The sequence below is a fragment of the Antechinus flavipes genome, chromosome 6, assembly GCF_016432865.1.
Source record: "Antechinus flavipes isolate AdamAnt ecotype Samford, QLD, Australia chromosome 6, AdamAnt_v2, whole genome shotgun sequence".
Classification (NCBI taxonomy): domain Eukaryota; kingdom Metazoa; phylum Chordata; class Mammalia; order Dasyuromorphia; family Dasyuridae; genus Antechinus; species Antechinus flavipes.
Genome location: NC_067403.1, coordinates 35683467 through 35702779, shown reverse-complemented (window position 1 = coordinate 35702779; position 19313 = coordinate 35683467). Strand labels below are relative to the sequence as shown.

General features: G+C 35.5%; 1 protein-coding gene and 1 pseudogene across 1 annotated transcript in view; one reads left to right on the top strand and one right to left on the bottom strand.

Moving 5' to 3' along the window:
* The window catches only part of CORIN (corin, serine peptidase), a 197020-nt gene that overhangs the window by 161232 nt on the left and 16475 nt on the right, over positions 1 to 19313 (top strand). The window contains exons 14-16 of the mRNA XM_051965220.1: positions 5754 to 5867; positions 9024 to 9134; positions 9934 to 10063. Coding sequence (XP_051821180.1) covers positions 5754 to 5867; positions 9024 to 9134; positions 9934 to 10063 — 355 coding nt within the window. The remainder of the gene's footprint in view (positions 1 to 5753; positions 5868 to 9023; positions 9135 to 9933; positions 10064 to 19313) is intronic.
* Positions 12631 to 14225, bottom strand: LOC127540589 (60S ribosomal protein L17-like; annotated as a pseudogene).

The following is a 19313-nucleotide window of genomic DNA, read 5'->3' as shown; positions in this document are numbered from 1 at the left end:
TTTCTCGAGGAGTTTTCAGGGAGGCTGTTCCTTCTACCGTAGTTTGGCACTTAATCTATAATATATTCTGAGAAAGGTAAGTTAAGTGATTTGTTCAGAGTCACATACCAGTACAGTTAGAGGTAGAACTTTGCACCCATATTATTCTGACTTTAAGGCTGGTTTTCCCTAAGCCACCCTATCCCATTGACTATCTGCCAGTTTGTATTCTCTTCCAAAGAAAGAAGAACCTTAATATAACTTGGTCATGTCATTTATATAATTAACATTAAATGTGATCAACATTAAACATAATGCTTCCATTTATCAGATTCTAGATATCATTAGTGGTAATAAATAATCCTCCTTTGACTGAAGATTTGATTATTTTTTATATTATATTGGGGAAAATCACATTTTAGGTCTAAAGAAATTAGAGTTTGTGTAGATTTAAATAGACTTTAGTTCTGAAAACCTATTTTGGTTTTTAATGTTCTCCATGACTTAATCTCTCTGAGCAAAGGATGAAACTTTTTCTGGCATCTCTACTGGTGAGCTTCAACCTCACCAGCATTATAGCCCAAAATCTCAACGATAATTTCAAGAGGGTACTCCAAGCCTCTTTCCATTTCTGACAGCTAACCTCTGGCCTTATGTACTCTTAGAGTGGAGCGGGGCAGAAACCAGAGCATAAGTGTTTTCAAAACAGTGTTCACAATAAGTGACCAGTTGAATTAACTTGGATTTTGATTATTTTGCTCATCTTACCTTCCGAGTTTTTATTGACCCTTTTTACTTTTGAGAAGCAATCCATCTTTTAGAACCATTTTTATTCTCCTGACCTTTAAGGTATGAAATATTGTCTTATTTCCCAAAATGTATTTCTATGAAAGATCTTGCCCTTCTTGGGGCTAGACAAAATGTCATAAGCAATCAACAGAATTCTTATCTGCTGCTATAAATATGAAAGACTGCATCTGTTGGAAAATTACAGCTGTCAGAGTGACCTGACATTGACCATGGAAAATGTTGCAGTGGAAGGGACGTTCAGTGCTTTGAAGTTCTCAAAAGTTACTCTTTCCTTATTTATGTCTTCATGGGAAGAAAGGAATCAAAAGTCATTGGATTTTTCTTATTTAAAAGGCTTTTGCAGAAGGATATGTTGGATTTGCTCACAAAACAGAATCTCAGATGGTGATATTATGCTGGAGTTAAAAGATGAAATTGCATTTCATCATCACATTTTAGGTCTAAAGAAGTTTGAAATAATCACTGGGAGTCTCCAACATTAGGAGAATGCCGTAGATGAGGAGGGTGATTAGAGAAGAATACTAGAAATTGGAGGTCAGCTGTAGGATTTAGGAGGAGATGATTGTTGAGAAAATGAGATTCTACTTTAACAGAAAATTGAAAGCTTGATGGTGCTTAAGCAACTTTAAAAAATTCATTTTCTATTTTTAAGGATTTAAAATCCTTGTAAATTAAGTTCAACTCGGTATTGAGGGTTGATGGCTTAATATTTATTGAGCATAGAAGGAGGCTAATGAGAATTTTAAAAGCAGCTAAAACAAAATGCTTGATTAAAAAGATTCACAATCACAGTGATTACGGAAAAAGTATCCAGCCACTTGACCAAAATCAATTTCTGTATATTCATTTGAATATAGAAATATGTTGTGTTTTGAGAATATATAACACATCAAACAAAATAATTCAATTGTATTTAATGAACATTTATTAAGCACCTGCTACATGCCAGGTATTGTGTATAGGGTTATTAGTCACACAGTGACAAGACATGTCTACTCAAACAGAACTTATGTTCTAGTAATAATTTGACAAACTACATTTAGTTAAAGTTTGAGAACCCCCTATTTTCATCTTAAAAATGGCTTTTTTCCCCCTTACAAGATGGCCATGTTGGTAGAGTTTTTCTACAAATCCATCTTTGGGATTTTGGAACACAACTTTCCATAGAGATGGGTGTTACAAAAGGTTGGTTAGATTTTTAGTCTGTCCTAGAAATGTCTTTGCTTTCTTTTTTCTTTTATTTCCTTTTAATGGATTTACTTCACTGCTATATCAGGGAAATTCGGTAGACATAAGCATAGTTGGAGTTCATGATCATGTTTAATAAGATTTTTCACAATATTTTGTGGGCAAGTCAGAGAAACTTAGCTTGAGTGATCAAAGGAACTTGTAACTGGTTTAATGACCATGTCCAAAGAGTATTAATAAATTGGCAAAATTGATAACTATTTGATGTGAAATTGGATGGAGTTTGCAGTAGAATGTTGAACGTTCAGCGTTTTTTACAGGACTTTGGTGAAAATATTGAAAGTAAATTACAATTAACCTGACCTCAAAAAACTATTTTATTCACTGGGTAGCTAATAGACTGAGATCTGATAATATTTTGCCAGGCAAAAATAGAGGACCGTTCTTGTTATATGAATTTTAATAAATATAACTGTAAGGTTCAGCAGTTAGGTTAAACAAAAATCAATGTCTAGCAGTGTACAAGAAATGGCCAGACAGCTTGTGAACAAAGATTCAAGAGTATTAGTTTGTTTTGTTTTTTTTTCTCTCATAAATTTTGCCAGCTAAATTTTTTTCACTCCTATTCTCAGATCTGAATGAATATCTGTGTCCCTCAGGACATGGGCATCATCTGCTGATTGAAAAAGTGGAATCTTTTAAAGGTAGCTAGTAACAAGAACAGAATACCATCTCAAAGTGATCCAGACCCCAGCTTTTTTTTTTTTTTTAATTTTTTTTTATTTTTTTTTTTTTGTTTTTTTTTCTCTCATAAATTTTGCCAGCTAAATTTTTTTCACTCCTATTCTCAGATCTGAATGAATATCTGTGTCCCTCAGGACATGGGCATCATCTGCTGATTGAAAAAGTGGAATCTTTTAAAGGTAGCTAGTAACAAGAACAGAATACCATCTCAAAGTGATCCAGACCCCAGCTTTTTAAATTGAGGTTCATGACCCCATATGGGGTCTCATAAATGAACATGGGAATCATGAAATTATGATTTATCATCAGAAAATATTTGATTTGTATCCCTGTTTCATTTACTTATATATCCCAGGGTCCTGGAAACATTTCTCAGGTGAAAAGGGGTTACAAATGGAAAAAGTTTAAAAAGCCCTGAATAAATCAATAGCTGATTCAGAATCAAATGACATTTAAGATGAACAATTGTGCATGATATTTCCTTTGATTCTTTCCAATCCTCTGGGGCAGTTTACTTGTAATTCTCAATTTAATTGATCACATTTCTAATCATATGAGTCTGTTGATTATAAATTCATGAGTCTTGAATACATGGTATAGTTCAAACCCTGATTCTGGAAGCATTCTTGAGAGCAAGAATGATTTTTATTCTTTGAGCAGCAACAGAAGTTTTTGAGTGTATATTGCAAAGAGAATTACTTTGAAGTTATAATAACCATGTATTTAACAGCCTCGTCCCTCATATTTCCTCTCTCCCCGCTTGCCCCAACACTATCTTTACTCTGTAGCTTGTGTACATTTGGTTCAGCAAGCAAAGGTTCAAATTTGTAGTGCTGTTAATGACTTTTCCCCTGTGTTCATTATTTTGACATTTTCAGATCTCACTGTTAATGTTCAGCCTTGTTCAATCTATATTTCTTAATACAGAACAATTACGGAGTGAGTTAAAACTGTTTTTAACAAACTATTTCTGAACTATGTGATCTGAAATGCAAACAATAAAAAACTCTAGTGTCCATGTTATAAAATTTCTCTATTATGATATTAAAAACAGGGCTGCTACAAACATTTTGGCACATACAGGTCCCTTTCCCTTCTTTAGTATTTCTTTGGGATATAAGCCCAATAGAAACACTGCTGGATCAAAGGATATGCACATTTTGATAATTTTTTGGGCATAATTCCAGATTGCTCTCCAGAATGGTTGGATTCGTTCACAACTCCACCAACAATGCATTAGTGTCCCAGTTTTCCCGCATCCCCTCCAACATTCATCATTATTTTTTCCTGTCATCTTAGCCAATCTGACAGGTGTGTAGTGGTATCTCAGAGTTGTCTTAATTTGCATTTCTCTGATCAATAATGATTTGGAACACTCTTTCATATGAGTGGTAATAGTTTCAATTTCATCCTCTGAAAATTGTCTGTTCATATCCTTTGACCATTTATCAATTGGAGAATGGCTTGATTTCTTATAAATTTGAGTCAGTTCTCTATATATTTTGGAAATGAGGCCTTTATCAGAACCTTTAACTGTGAAAATGTTTTCCCAGTTTGTTGCTTCCCTTCTAATCTTGTTTGCATTAGTTTTATTTGTACAAAGGCTTTTTAATTTGATGTAATCGAAATTTTCTATTCTGTGATCAGTAATGGTCTCTAGTTCATCTTTGATCTCAAATTTCTTTCTCCTCCACAAGTCTGAGAGATAAACTATTCTATGTTCCTCTAATTTATTTATAGTCTCGTTCTTTATGCCTAGGTCATAGACCCATTTTGATCTTATCTTGGTATATGGTGTTAAGTGTGGGTCCATGCCTAATTTCTGCCATACTAATTTCCAATTATCCCAGCAGTTTTTATCAAATATTGAATTCTTTTCCCAGAAGTTAGGGGCTTTGGGTTTGTCAAACACTAGATTGCTATAATTGACTATTCTGTCTTGTGAGCCTAGCCTTTTCCACTGATCCACTAATCTATTTCTTAGCCAATACCAAATGGTTTTGGTGACTGCTGCTTTATAATATAATTTTAGATCAGGTACAGCTAGGCCACCTTCATTTGATTTTTTTTTTCATTAGTTCCCTTGAGATTCTCGACTTTTTATTGTTCCATATGAATTTTGTTGTTACCCCAGCTTTTTAAATTGAGGTTCATGACCCCATATGGGGTCTCATAACTGAACATGGGAATCATGAAATTATGATTTATCATCAGAAAATATTTGATTTGTATTCCTGTTTCATTTACCTATATATCCCAGGGTCCTGTAAACATTTCTCAGGTGAAAAGGGGTTACAAATAGAAAAAGGTTAAAAAGCCCTGAATAAATCAATAGCTGATTCAGAATCAAATGACATTTAAGATGAACAATTGTCCATGATATTTCCTTTGATTTTTTCCAATCCTCTGGGGCAGTTTACTTGTAATTCTCAATTTAATTGATCACATTTCTAATCATACGAGTCTGTTGATTATAAATTCATGAGTCTGAGTACATGGTATAGTTCATACCCTTATTCTGAGGCACTTTTGAGAGCAAGAATGACTTTTACTCTTTGAGCAACAATAGAAGTTTTTGAATGTATCTTGCAAAGAGAATTACTTTGAAGTTATAATAACCATGTATTTAACAGCCTCGTCCCTCATATTTCCTCTCTCTCCGCTTGCCCCAACACTATCTTTACTCTGTGGCTTGTATACATTTGGTTCAGCAAGCAAAGGTTCAAATTTGTAGCGCTGCTAATGACTTTTCCCCTGTGTTCATTATTTTGACATTTTCAGATCTCACTGTTAATGTTCAGCCTTGTTCAATCTATATTTCTTAATACAGAACAGTTATGGAGTGAGTTAAAACTATTTTAACAAACTATTTCTGAACTATGTGATCTGAAATGCAAACAATAAAAAAACTCTAGTGTCCATATTATAAAATTTATCTGTTATGATATTAAAAAGGCGGCAAGGCTGTGTTTCCTTTTCAGGTTTTCCTTCACAGGTTTTCACTTGGAATGAATGTGATGTTCTGTTTCTAGGGTGCCGGGAGAGAGGGCTTTGGGAATGTCCTGGCAGCAAACTGTGTATCAAGCATGAAATGGTTTGTGATGGGTTTCCAGACTGTCCTGATAAGATGGATGAAAAAAACTGCTGTGAGTGTATTCATGTTTGTCTAAACTGCCTTTTCATCTCAAGCACTTTATTTCTCAGCTCAAATGTATCTTTGAAGTAGCCCTTTGCCCAGGGGACTTCACAGTAGCTGTGATTTATCCAGATGGGCACAGGGACTTTGCTTTCATGTCTCTGGCCTGGTCCTTCTCCCAAGCCACTTCACTGCTTACGTCACTGCCACCTCTGCTGTCCATGGAGATTATTTCTATAGGGCACCTAGGCAGGAGGAAATGCTGTTTTACAAAACAAAAAATACTGAATGATAAAATTTTACAGCTTTAATGAGCTTACATTTGCTTCAATCCTATTCAGTGTTGTTTTTTGTTTTTTGTTTTGTTTTTTTTTCTCTCATAAATTTTGCCAGCTAAATTTTTTTCACTCCTATTCTCAGATCTGAATGAATATCTGTGTCCCTCAGGACATGGGCATCATCTGCTGATTGAAAAAGTGGAATCTTTTAAAGGTAGCTAGTAACAAGAACAGAATACCATCTCAAAGTGATCCAGACCCCAGCTTTTTAAATTGAGGTTCATGACCCCATATGGGGTCTCATAAATGAACATGGGAATCATGAAATTATGATTTATCATCAGAAAATATTTGATTTGTATCCCTGTTTCATTTACTTATATATCCCAGGGTCCTGTAAACATTTCTCAGGTGAAAAGGGGTTACAAATGGAAAAAGTTTAAAAAGCCCTGAATAAATCAATAGCTGATTCAGAATCAAATGACATTTAAGATGAACAATTGTGCATGATATTTCCTTTGATTCTTTCCAATCCTCTGGGGCAGTTTACTTGTAATTCTCAATTTAATTGATCACATTTCTAATCATATGAGTCTGTTGATTATAAATTCATGAGTCTTGAATACATGGTATAGTTCAAACCCTGATTCTGGAAGCATTCTTGAGAGCAAGAATGATTTTTATTCTTTGAGCAGCAACAGAAGTTTTTGAGTGTATATTGCAAAGAGAATTACTTTGAAGTTATAATAACCATGTATTTAACAGCCTCGTCCCTCATATTTCCTCTCTCCCCGCTTGCCCCAACACTATCTTTACTCTGTAGCTTGTGTACATTTGGTTCAGCAAGCAAAGGTTCAAATTTGTAGTGCTGTTAATGACTTTTCCCCTGTGTTCATTATTTTGACATTTTCAGATCTCACTGTTAATGTTCAGCCTTGTTCAATCTATATTTCTTAATACAGAACAATTACGGAGTGAGTTAAAACTGTTTTTAACAAACTATTTCTGAACTATGTGATCTGAAATGCAAACAATAAAAAACTCTAGTGTCCATGTTATAAAATTTCTCTATTATGATATTAAAAAGGCGGCAAGGCTGTGTTTCCTTTTCAGGTTTTCCTTCACAGGTTTTCACTTGGAATGAATGTGATGTTCTGTTTCTAGGGTGCCGGGAGAGAGGGCTTTGGGAATGTCCTGGCAGCAAACTGTGTATCAAGCATGAAATGGTTTGTGATGGGTTTCCAGACTGTCCTGATAAGATGGATGAAAAAAACTGCTGTGAGTGTATTCATGTTTGTCTAAACTGCCTTTTCATCTTAAGCACTTTATTTCTCAGCTCAAATATATCTTTGAAGTAGCCCTTTGCCCAGGGGACTTTGCAGTAGCTGTGATTTATCCAGATGGGCACAGGGACTTTGCTTTCATGTCTCTGGCCTGGTCCTTCTCCCAAGCCACTTCACTGCTTACGTCACTGCCACCTCTGCTGCCCATGGAGACTATTTCTATAGGGCACCTAGGCAGGAGGAAATGCTGTTTTACAAAACAAAAAATACTGAATGATAAAATTTTACAGCTTTAATGAGCTTACATTTGCTTCAATCCTATTCAGTGTTGTTTTTTTTGTTTTGTTTTGTTTTTTTAGCAAAAGGTATTGAAACCACTTAATTTCACAATCATAAAATAATACTGTAACTTTGAAACCAGGCACTGTCTTTTGCCTTTTTTTTTTCATTATCAGCTTTTACACATTTTACTTGTAATTCTTGGCACATAGTAGATCCTTAATCATGGTTGACTGGTAGGGAAAATGTTAGGCAAGACTTACTCTAATTTTATTTTTAAAATTTAATTTAGTATTTTATTTTCCCCACAATTATATATAAAGACAATTTTCAACAATTTTAAAAATGGAGTTCCGTGTGCCCACAGGGCTTTAAAACTCTGCATACCCTTTGATCCAACAGTGCCAGTTCTGGGTATGTGTGTCAAAGAAATCATAAATGAGGGAAAAGGACCCACATGGGCAAAAATGTTTGTGGCAGCCCTTTTTTGTAGTGGCAAGAAACTGGAAATTGTGTGAATGTCCATCAATTGGGGAATGGCTGAATGAATTATAGTGGGGAATATTATAGTACTATAAGAAACAATCAGCAGGATGTTTTCAGAAATGCATGAAAAGATTTATATGAACTGATGCTGAGTGAAGTGAGCAGAATCATGAGAACATTGTGTACAATTACAGCAATTTTATGTGATTGATCAATTGTGATAGACTTAATTCTTCTCAGCAATTCAGTGAGGGAATTGAGTCTCACAGGATCAGAATCCAGTCTGATTCTACATCTCCCAACCACAAATCTCTCCTTTTTAGGGAGGCCCTCATCCTTCTCTTTCTCAGAAATCCAGTGCCCTCTAGTTTCTTGGGTTCCCCCTACAAGTAAAAAAAATAAAGCAAATTCATTTACACTAAGGTATCCATTTCAAAGTAGAATTATTAGAAGATGACAAAAATTCAGGCAAAGGAATGAGTCAATAAGGATAGATTTTTGAGGTCTTGAGGAATCTGGGAAAAAGAAAATAGTTCCAGGTGAAGAAACTAACCTCACATCTCACCATTTCTGTAAAAGACTATTTTTCCTATTCTTCTTTTGCTTAGCAATAGTTCAGTGTGGTTATGTACTCTTTCATATTATTGGGATGAATAAAAATGATGATTTTAGTTTTTATGCTCTTCAGAAACAGAAATGTCCATAAGTAATGGTTTGAGGGTGTTTTACTATACAAAAGCCTGGTAGCCATCACGATAATGTTTTCAAAATAATATGCACATTTTATGGAATAATCACTCATATTTCTAAATAATTTTTTCCACTTGTTTTTGATACCAGCATTTTGCCAAGAAGATGAAGTAGAGTGCGCCAATCATGATTGTGTGCCTCGTGATCTGTGGTGTGATGGTGGAGTACATTGTTCAGACAGCTCAGATGAATGGGACTGTGGTAAGTCTGGTCCTCTCTGTCCCCTACCATAAGTGAAATGACCTCTGACTATGAAAGCTCAAAGATTTCTTTGTCCCCTTGCCACCATTAAAAACAATGACAGCAACAACAAATCCTTATTTTTTAAATTGAGGGAATTTTTGAGTGACTTACCTCTCTTATTTCCAGATGGAGGGATTTTTTGGTTAAATAATTTTTTTTTGTTTTATTTTTTGCTGAGGCAATTGGGATTAAGTGACTTGCTCAGGGTCACACAGCTAGGAAGTATTCGGTGTCTGAGGTCGGATTTGAATTCAGATTAAATAAATTCTGTATTCGGAGTTTCACTTTTTTTGTTGTATTTCAGTCATGTCTAATTCTTTGTGACCCTTTTTGGGGTTTTCTTGTCAAAGATACTAGAAGGATTTGTCATTTCCTTCTCTACTTCATTTTACAGATGAAGAAACAAGGGTCACACAGTTAGTAAATGTCTGAGGTCAGATCTGAACTCAAGAAGATGTCTTTTTTTTAAAAAACAATTTCTTTTGTCTTTTTTTTCTTTTGGGTTGGCAATTGGGGTTAAGTGACTTGCCCGGTGTCACACAGCTAAGAAAGATGGGTCTTGATGGCTTCAAGTCTGCATTCTCCCCACTGTACTACCCAGCTGCCCACTTTCACGTGTATAATATTTAATAAAGAGATTTTGATCTAAATGCTTTAGGTCTTTAAATTGTAAGAATAACAATGACTATCCAAGATCATAGTTTGGTCACAAGAGAAGAAATATATTTTGTGAAAATATTTCTTTTTCTCTTCTTAGTGACATTATCAAAGAACATGAACTCCTCCGCGTTCCTGACCGTTCACCGGTCTGCCACCGACCACCAAGTCTGTGCTGATAACTGGCGAGAGACCTTGAGTCAACTGGCCTGCAAGCAGATGGGTTTAGGGTAAGGTCAGTAGTTTGTAGCACTGCTGAATCTCTCAGCCTGTAGTTGAGTGCATTAGTGATATCTCCTTCTCATAAACACAAAGGTTTTTAGAACTCTTACGCAGAAAAGCTTTTCAAAGATAGAGGGAAATGATGGGGGGAGAATAGTGCCTTTAATTACCGACTCTGTTCTGAAGAGAGCTGCAACCAGACTGTGAGAGAGACTCTAAAAGCAAGAGCAATCATTGCATTTTGAAGCACTCATGAGATAAAAGGTTCCCAACATTTAGAAGGCTTTGGAGCTTGTTTTTTCTATGACCTAGATGGAGAAAACTGGTGATCTCTCGACGATGTTGCTAAAAATGTCTTTTTGAATAGTTCTAATGAAAGATGTTTAATTAACTAGATGCTTATTAAACACTTTCAATATGTAAAGGAAGGAGACAATCACTGTCTTCAAAGAATTTAAGTTCTATTTTGGGATGGGAAAAACAACATGTACACAGATAAATATGATATCATCATCATGATTACAATACTAACATTTATATAGTACCTACTATGTGCCAGGAACTGTGCTAAATCCTTTACAAATATTTCATTTCATTCTCATAATGACTCTGGGAAGTAGGGACTATTATTATACCCCTTTTATAGAAGGGAAAATGGAGGTAAATAAGTTGAGACTTATGTAACCCAGTTTGTAAGTGCTGAAGCCAAATTTGAACTCAGATTTTCCTGATTTCAAGCAGCTCTAGTGAGCCATCCAGCTATAGAATTTGTAATAAGGAGTTATGGAAGACTTCTGAGCAGGGGAGTGTCATGGTGAAATTTGCATGAAGATTATTTTGACAGCTCTATGGCAGATGGATTGGAGGAGAGGAAATTAAAAGTTTCTGTCATAGTTTAGGCAAAAATTAATAGGGGGCAGCTAGATGGTGTGTAGTGGATAGAGTCCCAGCCCTGGAGTCCAGGGAGACCTGAAAATCTGGCCTCAGAACTTGCCACTTACTGTGTGAGTCCAGGCAAGTCACTTAACTCCGATTGCCTTGTCAAAAAGAAAAGAAAAAGAAGCAATTAGGTATGGTTACAGTTGTAATCAGAGGGAATGGAGAAATGATGAATCTTAACAAACATTAAGCTATGAGGATTTAGGGAGAGAGAGGAATCAAGAAGGGCTGAATGTATAAATAGAATGATTAGGAGAATGGCGGGACCCTGAATATTTAGAGAAGTTTGGAAAATGGGTAAGTGGGAGTGGGTTCTGTTTTAAATATACTATTCCGTTCTACTTTAAATATAATGAGTTTGAGATGCTGATGGGACACTCAAGTGAAGTTGTCCAGCAGGCAGTTAGTGTTGTGGGACTAGAATTCAGGGTCATAGAGTCATCAATGTACACCCGAAAGGAACCTCAGAGATCATTAAGTCCAGTCTCCTTTTCACAGATGGGGAACTTGGGAAGTTATTTAATTCATGGAAATTAAATAACTCATCAGGGACACACAAGAAATTAAGGAACAAATATTTAGATTTGGGACGGATCCACACAGAGATGATAATTACATTCATGGAAGATGAGGAGATTGAGGAAAAATTCTATATGAAAACTAATGGACACTCATGCTTAGGGAACTTAAGCTGGAGAGTAGTCTAGCAAAGCAGGTTTTAAGACGGGGAGAGAAAAAAACCAGAAGAAAATGTCTTAGAACCCAAACAGAGGATATCTAAAAGCAGCAGAGAGGTCAAGTCAGATGTGGATGAGAAAAGGCTACCAGAGTTGGTAGCTGAGCGATGGCTGGTCTCTTGCAGGAGAGCATTTTTAGCTGACTGGCCGAGAAAATGCGCCTCCTTTGTTGGCATTCCTAGCAATATGGCCTTTTTCTTTAGTGGTTGACCTCTGAGTTGTGTCCAGAAATATACCATCCTCTGACTGTTTCCAAATATCTCAAGATATTGAATATAAAGTCTTTCATTTGACAAGACCTGCCAAAATCATCCTCCAATGAGTAGTATAAATCTTCAAGAACCCACGTTACCTCCAAGTCAAGACAAGTCGTACCTTTGGTAGAAATCTAAAAAAGGTTCTACTTTTTATAATCGAAAAAGTTCAATTTAGACTTGCTACTATCTGAATTTACCAAGAAACTGAGTAATTTTTAACACTGAAAACATCACCATTTTTGTTTCTTATTAAACTATAGTGGCAATGTGCTCTAGGTCAAATAGAAATGGGGTCTACTAATCCATACATAAAAGGATCATTGTGGCTGCAAATTGATTTGGCTTTGCAATATAATCTATTGTATTTGTAATTTTTATCTATTTGTAATTTTGTAATTTTACATTTTGAATTGTACAATTGTATAATAAATGTACAAATTTGTAATTGTACAAATTTAAAATTTGTAATATTATCTATTTATATTCTATTTTCTATTATTATATTATATATATATATATCTATTTTCATGTTATATTTATAATGTTCAAATATTTATAATATATTACAATACAACGTCATATGTAGAATATTTAGACATCATAATATAATGTGATTTTTTAGGGTTTGTTTTTATTTCATTTTTATTTGCATTCTAATGCCCCATACCATAAGCTTTTCTTTTGAGATATCTTTTTCTTTTGAGCAATGTTCTCTTCTGGTTTAAGAATAATTTGCTCCTTTTCACTAAGTATTATCTCAATATGACACAGGGAACTCATGTATGGATGGATTGATTCAACTACAAGCCCTGTAATATGTTGTAGCATTTTGGCGAGCCTTGTAAACCTGGATTTGCTCAATGATAAGAGAATCCATGTCCAAACCCTTCAGTGTTACTCTCTGCATTTTTTAAAGCATAAGAGGCAAGAATTCAGCTCTCTTTTTGGGTCAATGATCCCATTGCTCAGTCTGAGCATATTCCACCATCATGGTGATGGAAGGGAAGACATTGTTTCTTCAAAGCAACATCCTTCTAGTAGCTTTTCAGATATGCCGCTCTTAATATCCTAGGCTGTTTTCATGGAATGTTCTTGAAGTGGACCTAGAGATTTAAACCATTTGATTTCTATGATTTTGTGCAGTTCTTTGGGTCAAGAGAGTACCTCTTGTACTATTTTACAGAATTACCTAGGATGACTTGTCCAGTGTATTTTCATTTATTTTGTTAAATATTTCTCAATTACATTTTATTCCAGTGTGGTAGCTAACAGGAGTGTTTCCTGTGTCATGCATTAGTGCCCAGGGAGCATGTGTTTAGCACTTCTGGTGTGGAGGTTAGAAGATTATTCTCAAAGCTAAGAATACTCAGTTTTTTCCTTTCTTCACTGAAACATATTGATTATGTAATTCTGGTCAGCTCCCTTAAACTCTAGACAAATCAGAAATCTGAGACAATTAATTTCAGAATATATGTTGATATGCTTGATCAGGAGTTTTCTCACTGGGACCTTCCTACAGCAATGAAATCATAGGTCCAATCCAGAATACTCCCCTTCCCTCCCCACAAGCAGTCAAGTATTAAAATGAAAAAAAAGAAAAGGAGATAGGTTATGAATCACAACATCTGCAACAGTGATTGTTCTGCCAGATTTTTTCTGGCATCTTGCATATTTAATATTGGCTCTTTTGCATATTAATGTGTCTTTTCATCTGTATAAGATTTTTGAGAGAAATGTTTTTGGGGGGCACTCATTTTTTTATTTTTTAGTTACCTCCAAATATTATTAGGAAAAAGATGAAATGTAATAATGAGGAAGACTAAAGAAAAGAAGTCATAAAACTCCCAAAATGATACAAAGGAAAACCATTTTCAATCTAGAAGAAACCTGGTATTATGTAGTATTTTGGAAGATATAAATCTTTCATAAAAGTATAAAAGAAAAAAAATAGTGTTTGGAGTAATGGGCTCAGAATTAGTTTCTGCCTCTACCTTACTGCCCTTCTATCAACCCCTCACCATTCTAATAAAAGAGAGAATACAGAGGAGTTGGCCAAATTCACTTGTGTAACCTTTAGCATCGTCCGTTGTTCGTGCTGCACTTTGCCCTGATGGACTCTCACGGGAGTGATTTTTAGAAGGCACCAGGAGTCTGTAGGATGTCGAGGCGTACAACCTGATGATCTTCCATCTCACGAGAAGCAGTTGGAATGGTGACTTCCTTTTCATAAAAGCCATGAGACAGTCAAGCAGACCAAGTGAAATGTGTTGTGGGATGACTTGAATTGAGGGAAAATATAAGGGGTATAGGGAAGAATATTTCTATCATCTTTTCCCTACCTGTGTGGCAGATCTTCTTGCCAATTGGTCATCCTACATGAATCCTGGAAGGATTGGAAAAGACCTTTGGTAGAATTGCAGGAGTCCCCCTAGGACAAAGAGACCTCTAGACTACAGTGAATCTTATAAAAATCACCCATTAAACAAAAGCTCTATAAAAAGGTTTTTTTGACCATTGGATTGGTTGGCTTCTTATTTGAAACATTTTGGTTTTTACTGTTCAGTTCTAAAGAAGAAAGAATTTACTTGCATCTGGTTTTAGGGAACTGGAGATTATTGAGTAATGAAACTGACCTCCATGTGAAGGCCATGGGTGACATTGTGGGAAACCATTTTCTTTCTGCTTGTCTTTCTGAAATACTTTTTATGTTCAGTTCTAGTTATATTAGGAGATAGATTTGTAACTATCAATATTAATACCTACAGTGAAATGTTGCTTTAAGTCCTCCTGCCAAGTGACAGTAAATACACTTGATATAATTTAAGAAGTCATTTAGTTATTGGCTACCAAGACTTGCCTCTATCAAATTTTTATTTTCAGTTTTTGAATATTATGTAAATCTTGGCATCCTTCTATCTCATTCCACTTTCTTCCTTCCCTAAAAAAGTTCTTGTCTTTAGGAGAATGAAAACTACTCTAAACTGTTAGAATAAAAGAAATTATATTATTTATCGAGAACCATCAAATATCGTTTTTGCAAAACCTCATTACTATTTTGAGATTTAAATATAATCTCATTTGGGATAAAATAAAATTGTAATCAGGAACTTTGGAGAGATTTTTTTAAATGTCCATGCTTTTTCTTTCTCATTCCCTTTCTTTGGAACTGAAATTATTTTGTACCATACGTGGAAACTTGATTGAGTTGAGAAATAGACTTTCACTGAGGACTCTCTGGCAAAATTTGCCTTACCATAATTCTTGTGATATAATATTGAATGCATATTTTCTGTTTCAAAAAAGGTTAATAGATCTCAAGCTGGAAGGGAGCGTGACTCCTCATTATAGTGCAACCTACAAATCCAAATCTTTGCCAGGTTTTTCTCCTTTCCACCTCCGTGGTATCTCTTCTGCACATTTTCTTCTCTACTCACTTAAACCATTACAAGTTCATTGGTGGGAGGGAAAGAAAATAGATGTATGTTAATATTTTTTGGAAGAAAGGTGCATGTGTACATGCTATAGAGATAAAATGTTGCATAAACTTTCAGTTGAGGATATTGTATTAGATTTTAGGTGTCGGGTCTGAAGTAAGGAAGACTCATCTTCCTGAATTCAGATTTGGCTTCAGGCACTTACTAACTGTGCCTGGGTAAGTCACTTTACCCTGTTTGCTTCAGTTTCTTTATTTGTAAAATGAGCTGAAGAAGAAAGGGTAAACAACTCCAGTGTCTTTGCCAAAAAAACCCTTAAATGGGATCGTGAAGAGTAAGACATGACTGAAATGACTGAACAACAAAAATGATTAGATTTACTTTTCTGTTTTATTTTATTACTAGAGACTTCTCATAAAATGAGATTTGTAGATGGATGTAAGAAAAAAAACCAAATCCATTACAAAACATTATATTTTTTTTAAAGGAAAAAGAAGGCATTTATGAGTTAGTTTGTGATATGCACTGGCTTGGGATACTGATAAATCATTGATTTATCACACTGATAAATCACAAATCCATTGAGATATAAATTTAATTTAATTTAGTGAGCATTTATTAAGTGATTATCATGAGTAAGGTGTAATATGTGCTGGGTGCTAGAAATACAAACACAAACCAAAAAATAATCTGAATCATTAAGGAGTTTACATTCTCCTGGGGGACATAAAAGATAAATAATCAATCAACATTCATAATACAAGATAATCTGAGCTGGGGAAAAAAAGCACTTTCAACTAGGGGGCCTGGGACAGGCTTCTTATGGAGCAAAGCTTCTGAAACTGTGGGTTGCCATCTCATGTGGGGTCATTTAACTGAATGTGGGAGTCATAAAGTTATGATTTATTACCAATAAATGTTTGATTTGTATACTTGTCTTATATATCCTTGTACCTGGGACCATATAAAAATTTCTCAAGCAAAGAAGGGTCACAAGTGGGAAAAATCTCTTTGTAGGACTTGTTAAATGAAGGGAAAGAGGGAGTAAGTGTATCCTAAGCATGCAAGGAAGTCTGCTTGATTGAAATATGTGTGAAGGGGAAGGATGGGAAATAAGTATGGAAATGTTGACTATAGCCATGTTTTGAAGGGCTTTATGTGATCATTTGAAGAGTTTGTATTTTATCCTAAAGGCAATAGGCAGCTACCGGGTCTTCTTATGAAAGATTTTGGCATAGTTTTGCTTTAGGAAGAATCTTTTAGCATCTGTTTAGAGGATGATGTGGAGAGGGAAGACAATAGAAGCTAGAAGTCCACAATGGAGAATTGGTAATAAGGGCCAGAGCTTGGGTGATGGCCATAGAATGGCTAGAAAGAAGCATATGGATAGTGAGAAATTACAGAGAGAGGATTGACAAGACTTGGCAACTGATTGGATTTAGGGGTAAGGGAGACGGGAGAATAAAGAACACTGTCCTCTAAAACTTCCTGTTTCATTTTGGGCAAATCAATTAGCTTCCCCAGATTTCGTTTTTCTCATTTGTGAAATGAGGGGTGTTGAACTAGCACACAGCATCTTAAACTGTGGCTTGTGACCCTATATAGTCTTGTAACTAAATGTGGGAGCTACAAAATTGTGATTTATGATTAGCAAATGTTTGATTTGTATGCTCATTTTATATACCTATGTACCTGGGGACACACAAATTTCTTAGGAAAAAAAGATCATGAGTGAGAATAGTTCAAGAAGTCCTAGACTTGATGACCACTGAATGTCCTTCCAGATCTTGAGATTTACCTTAGTTTTTTCCCCCAGGCATCCTACTTGTAGGGTAAAGGCAGTATATTGTAAGAAACAAACAAAAAATAAAGGGGTTTCATCAAAAGCAGAAACAGCCCTTGTATATTTTTTATATTAGTTTTAGAATTTTACATTGATCTCTATTAAATTTCATCTCATATTCATCTCTCTGTTCCAGCCTATTGAAATCTTTCTGCATACAAATTCTATTCAGTAATAGCTAAAATTTCTATAATACTTCCAGATTTGTAAAATGTTTTGTGACTTGCCCAAGATCCCATAATTGGTGGGGGAGACAGTGGAGATCTGAACTCAGGTCTGCCTTGCTCTTCTAAGAAGAGCACTATATCCATTGCACAACACAACTGTCAACTAATATGCAAAGCATCCCCCAAAACAAACTTACAATTTTAATATTTTGAAATTACACTAAGATTTTTGAGATCCTCTATATTAACGATACCTTCCAGCTTTTGTCTGACTTGTAGATTTGGCCAGCATGCTTTGGTGTTCATACACACGTTATTAATAACAATATTGAACAAGCTAAGGATAAAGTACTGTGATACCCCCTGATGCTATCCCTCTATTTGACATAGTCATTAATTATCACTCTTTGGCCACTGGGTTTCTGTAAATTATATTTCGCAATTATAAAAGAATTTGTTTAATTCAATCCAAACAATGTTAATTAAAACCCCTACCACATGCAAGGCACTGCACTGGGCACTGGCGGGTTATAAAGATGAAAAAAGACATACAGTCCTTGCCTGGAAGTAAACTTCATCAATCGAGGGACACTTAAATAACCAGATGAGAAGAAGGAGAGACGCGGGCAATGGTCCAAGAAAATCTGACAAGCGGAGATCACATTAAGCTGGCTAGAGAAAAGGGAAGGCTTCTCCTTTAATATTTACAAGAACCTTGTAAGGAAGGCAAAGCAATCTGTGGTTCAGAGATGTTAAGTCATTTGGGCAAAGACACATTCCTAGTAAATGGCAGAGCTGGGACCAAAATTCCATTTCCAGAGCTCCTTATTGCTTCAATTCTCAGAGAATCAATTATATTCTTAAAGGCAGAATATGGACTTGTATTTTTAAAAAAATTCAACAAGAGTTGAAATAACAAAAGCTTTCTGCCTGTTTAGTTAATTAGGAAATTCAATTAATACTTTATTCCTGAAATATTCCTATTTCTTGAAGTTATTCTATTTAAGATAACAGCTGAGACTCTTCCTTGGCCTTGCCTTCCCCATTCTTGTTTTAATTTCCTTCCCATCCCATAGATTCTAAATTCAAGTTAACCACTTTTGTTAAACACTGAAAAGCCACTAAGAACTAGTCATTTGACCACTTAGTGTTCTAGGCAATTCACTGACTTTAGGTTGAAGAAAAGATGCTCAATTGAATAGGCTGATGGATTTTCCTCACGTGGGAGTTCCCAATACATCGAAACAGCAGATCTATTCTCTATTTCTCTTTTAGTTAATGGCTCCCAAATAAGGTGAAGAGTTTGACGGGACTAGATAATACTGACCATTCAGTGGGAAAGTTTCAAGCTGTGATATAAAAATGTGACCTTCCTAGAATGGTAAAATTTGAAGTGATTTGTCTTATTCACCAAATCGAACAGCTTGGATTTACCGACTTATTGTGAGGATCCAGAGTCGAACCCTCAGGTTTATTTCGCCCTGACGCATTACAACATTAGCAAGACTTGCCTTCTTAAAACAAAGCTAATGTCTCTCATGTGGACTCCAACTGTTGCCTCTAGCATGACTTTTTCTGCTGGCAAGATCTAACGAAGTCTGACTTTGCGGGGTGTGGGCTCACTTCCAATCCTTTGGTGAGCGGGGCTAACACAAATAAGTCACAGCCCTGGACTTATTTATGAGATGCCTTGGGAGCTGAAGTGAGACCGGCTCCTTAAATGTTTCCTAAGACATTGAGCTATTTCATTTTGTTCCCATTCAACTTGAGAGATGCTGGGATACTGGTCAATGTGCTTGCTAGTCATGCCTTTTACTAGATTCTACTTTGTGACTTGCCCAAGATCACCCATTATACAGTTATATGGATATAGCTATCCAC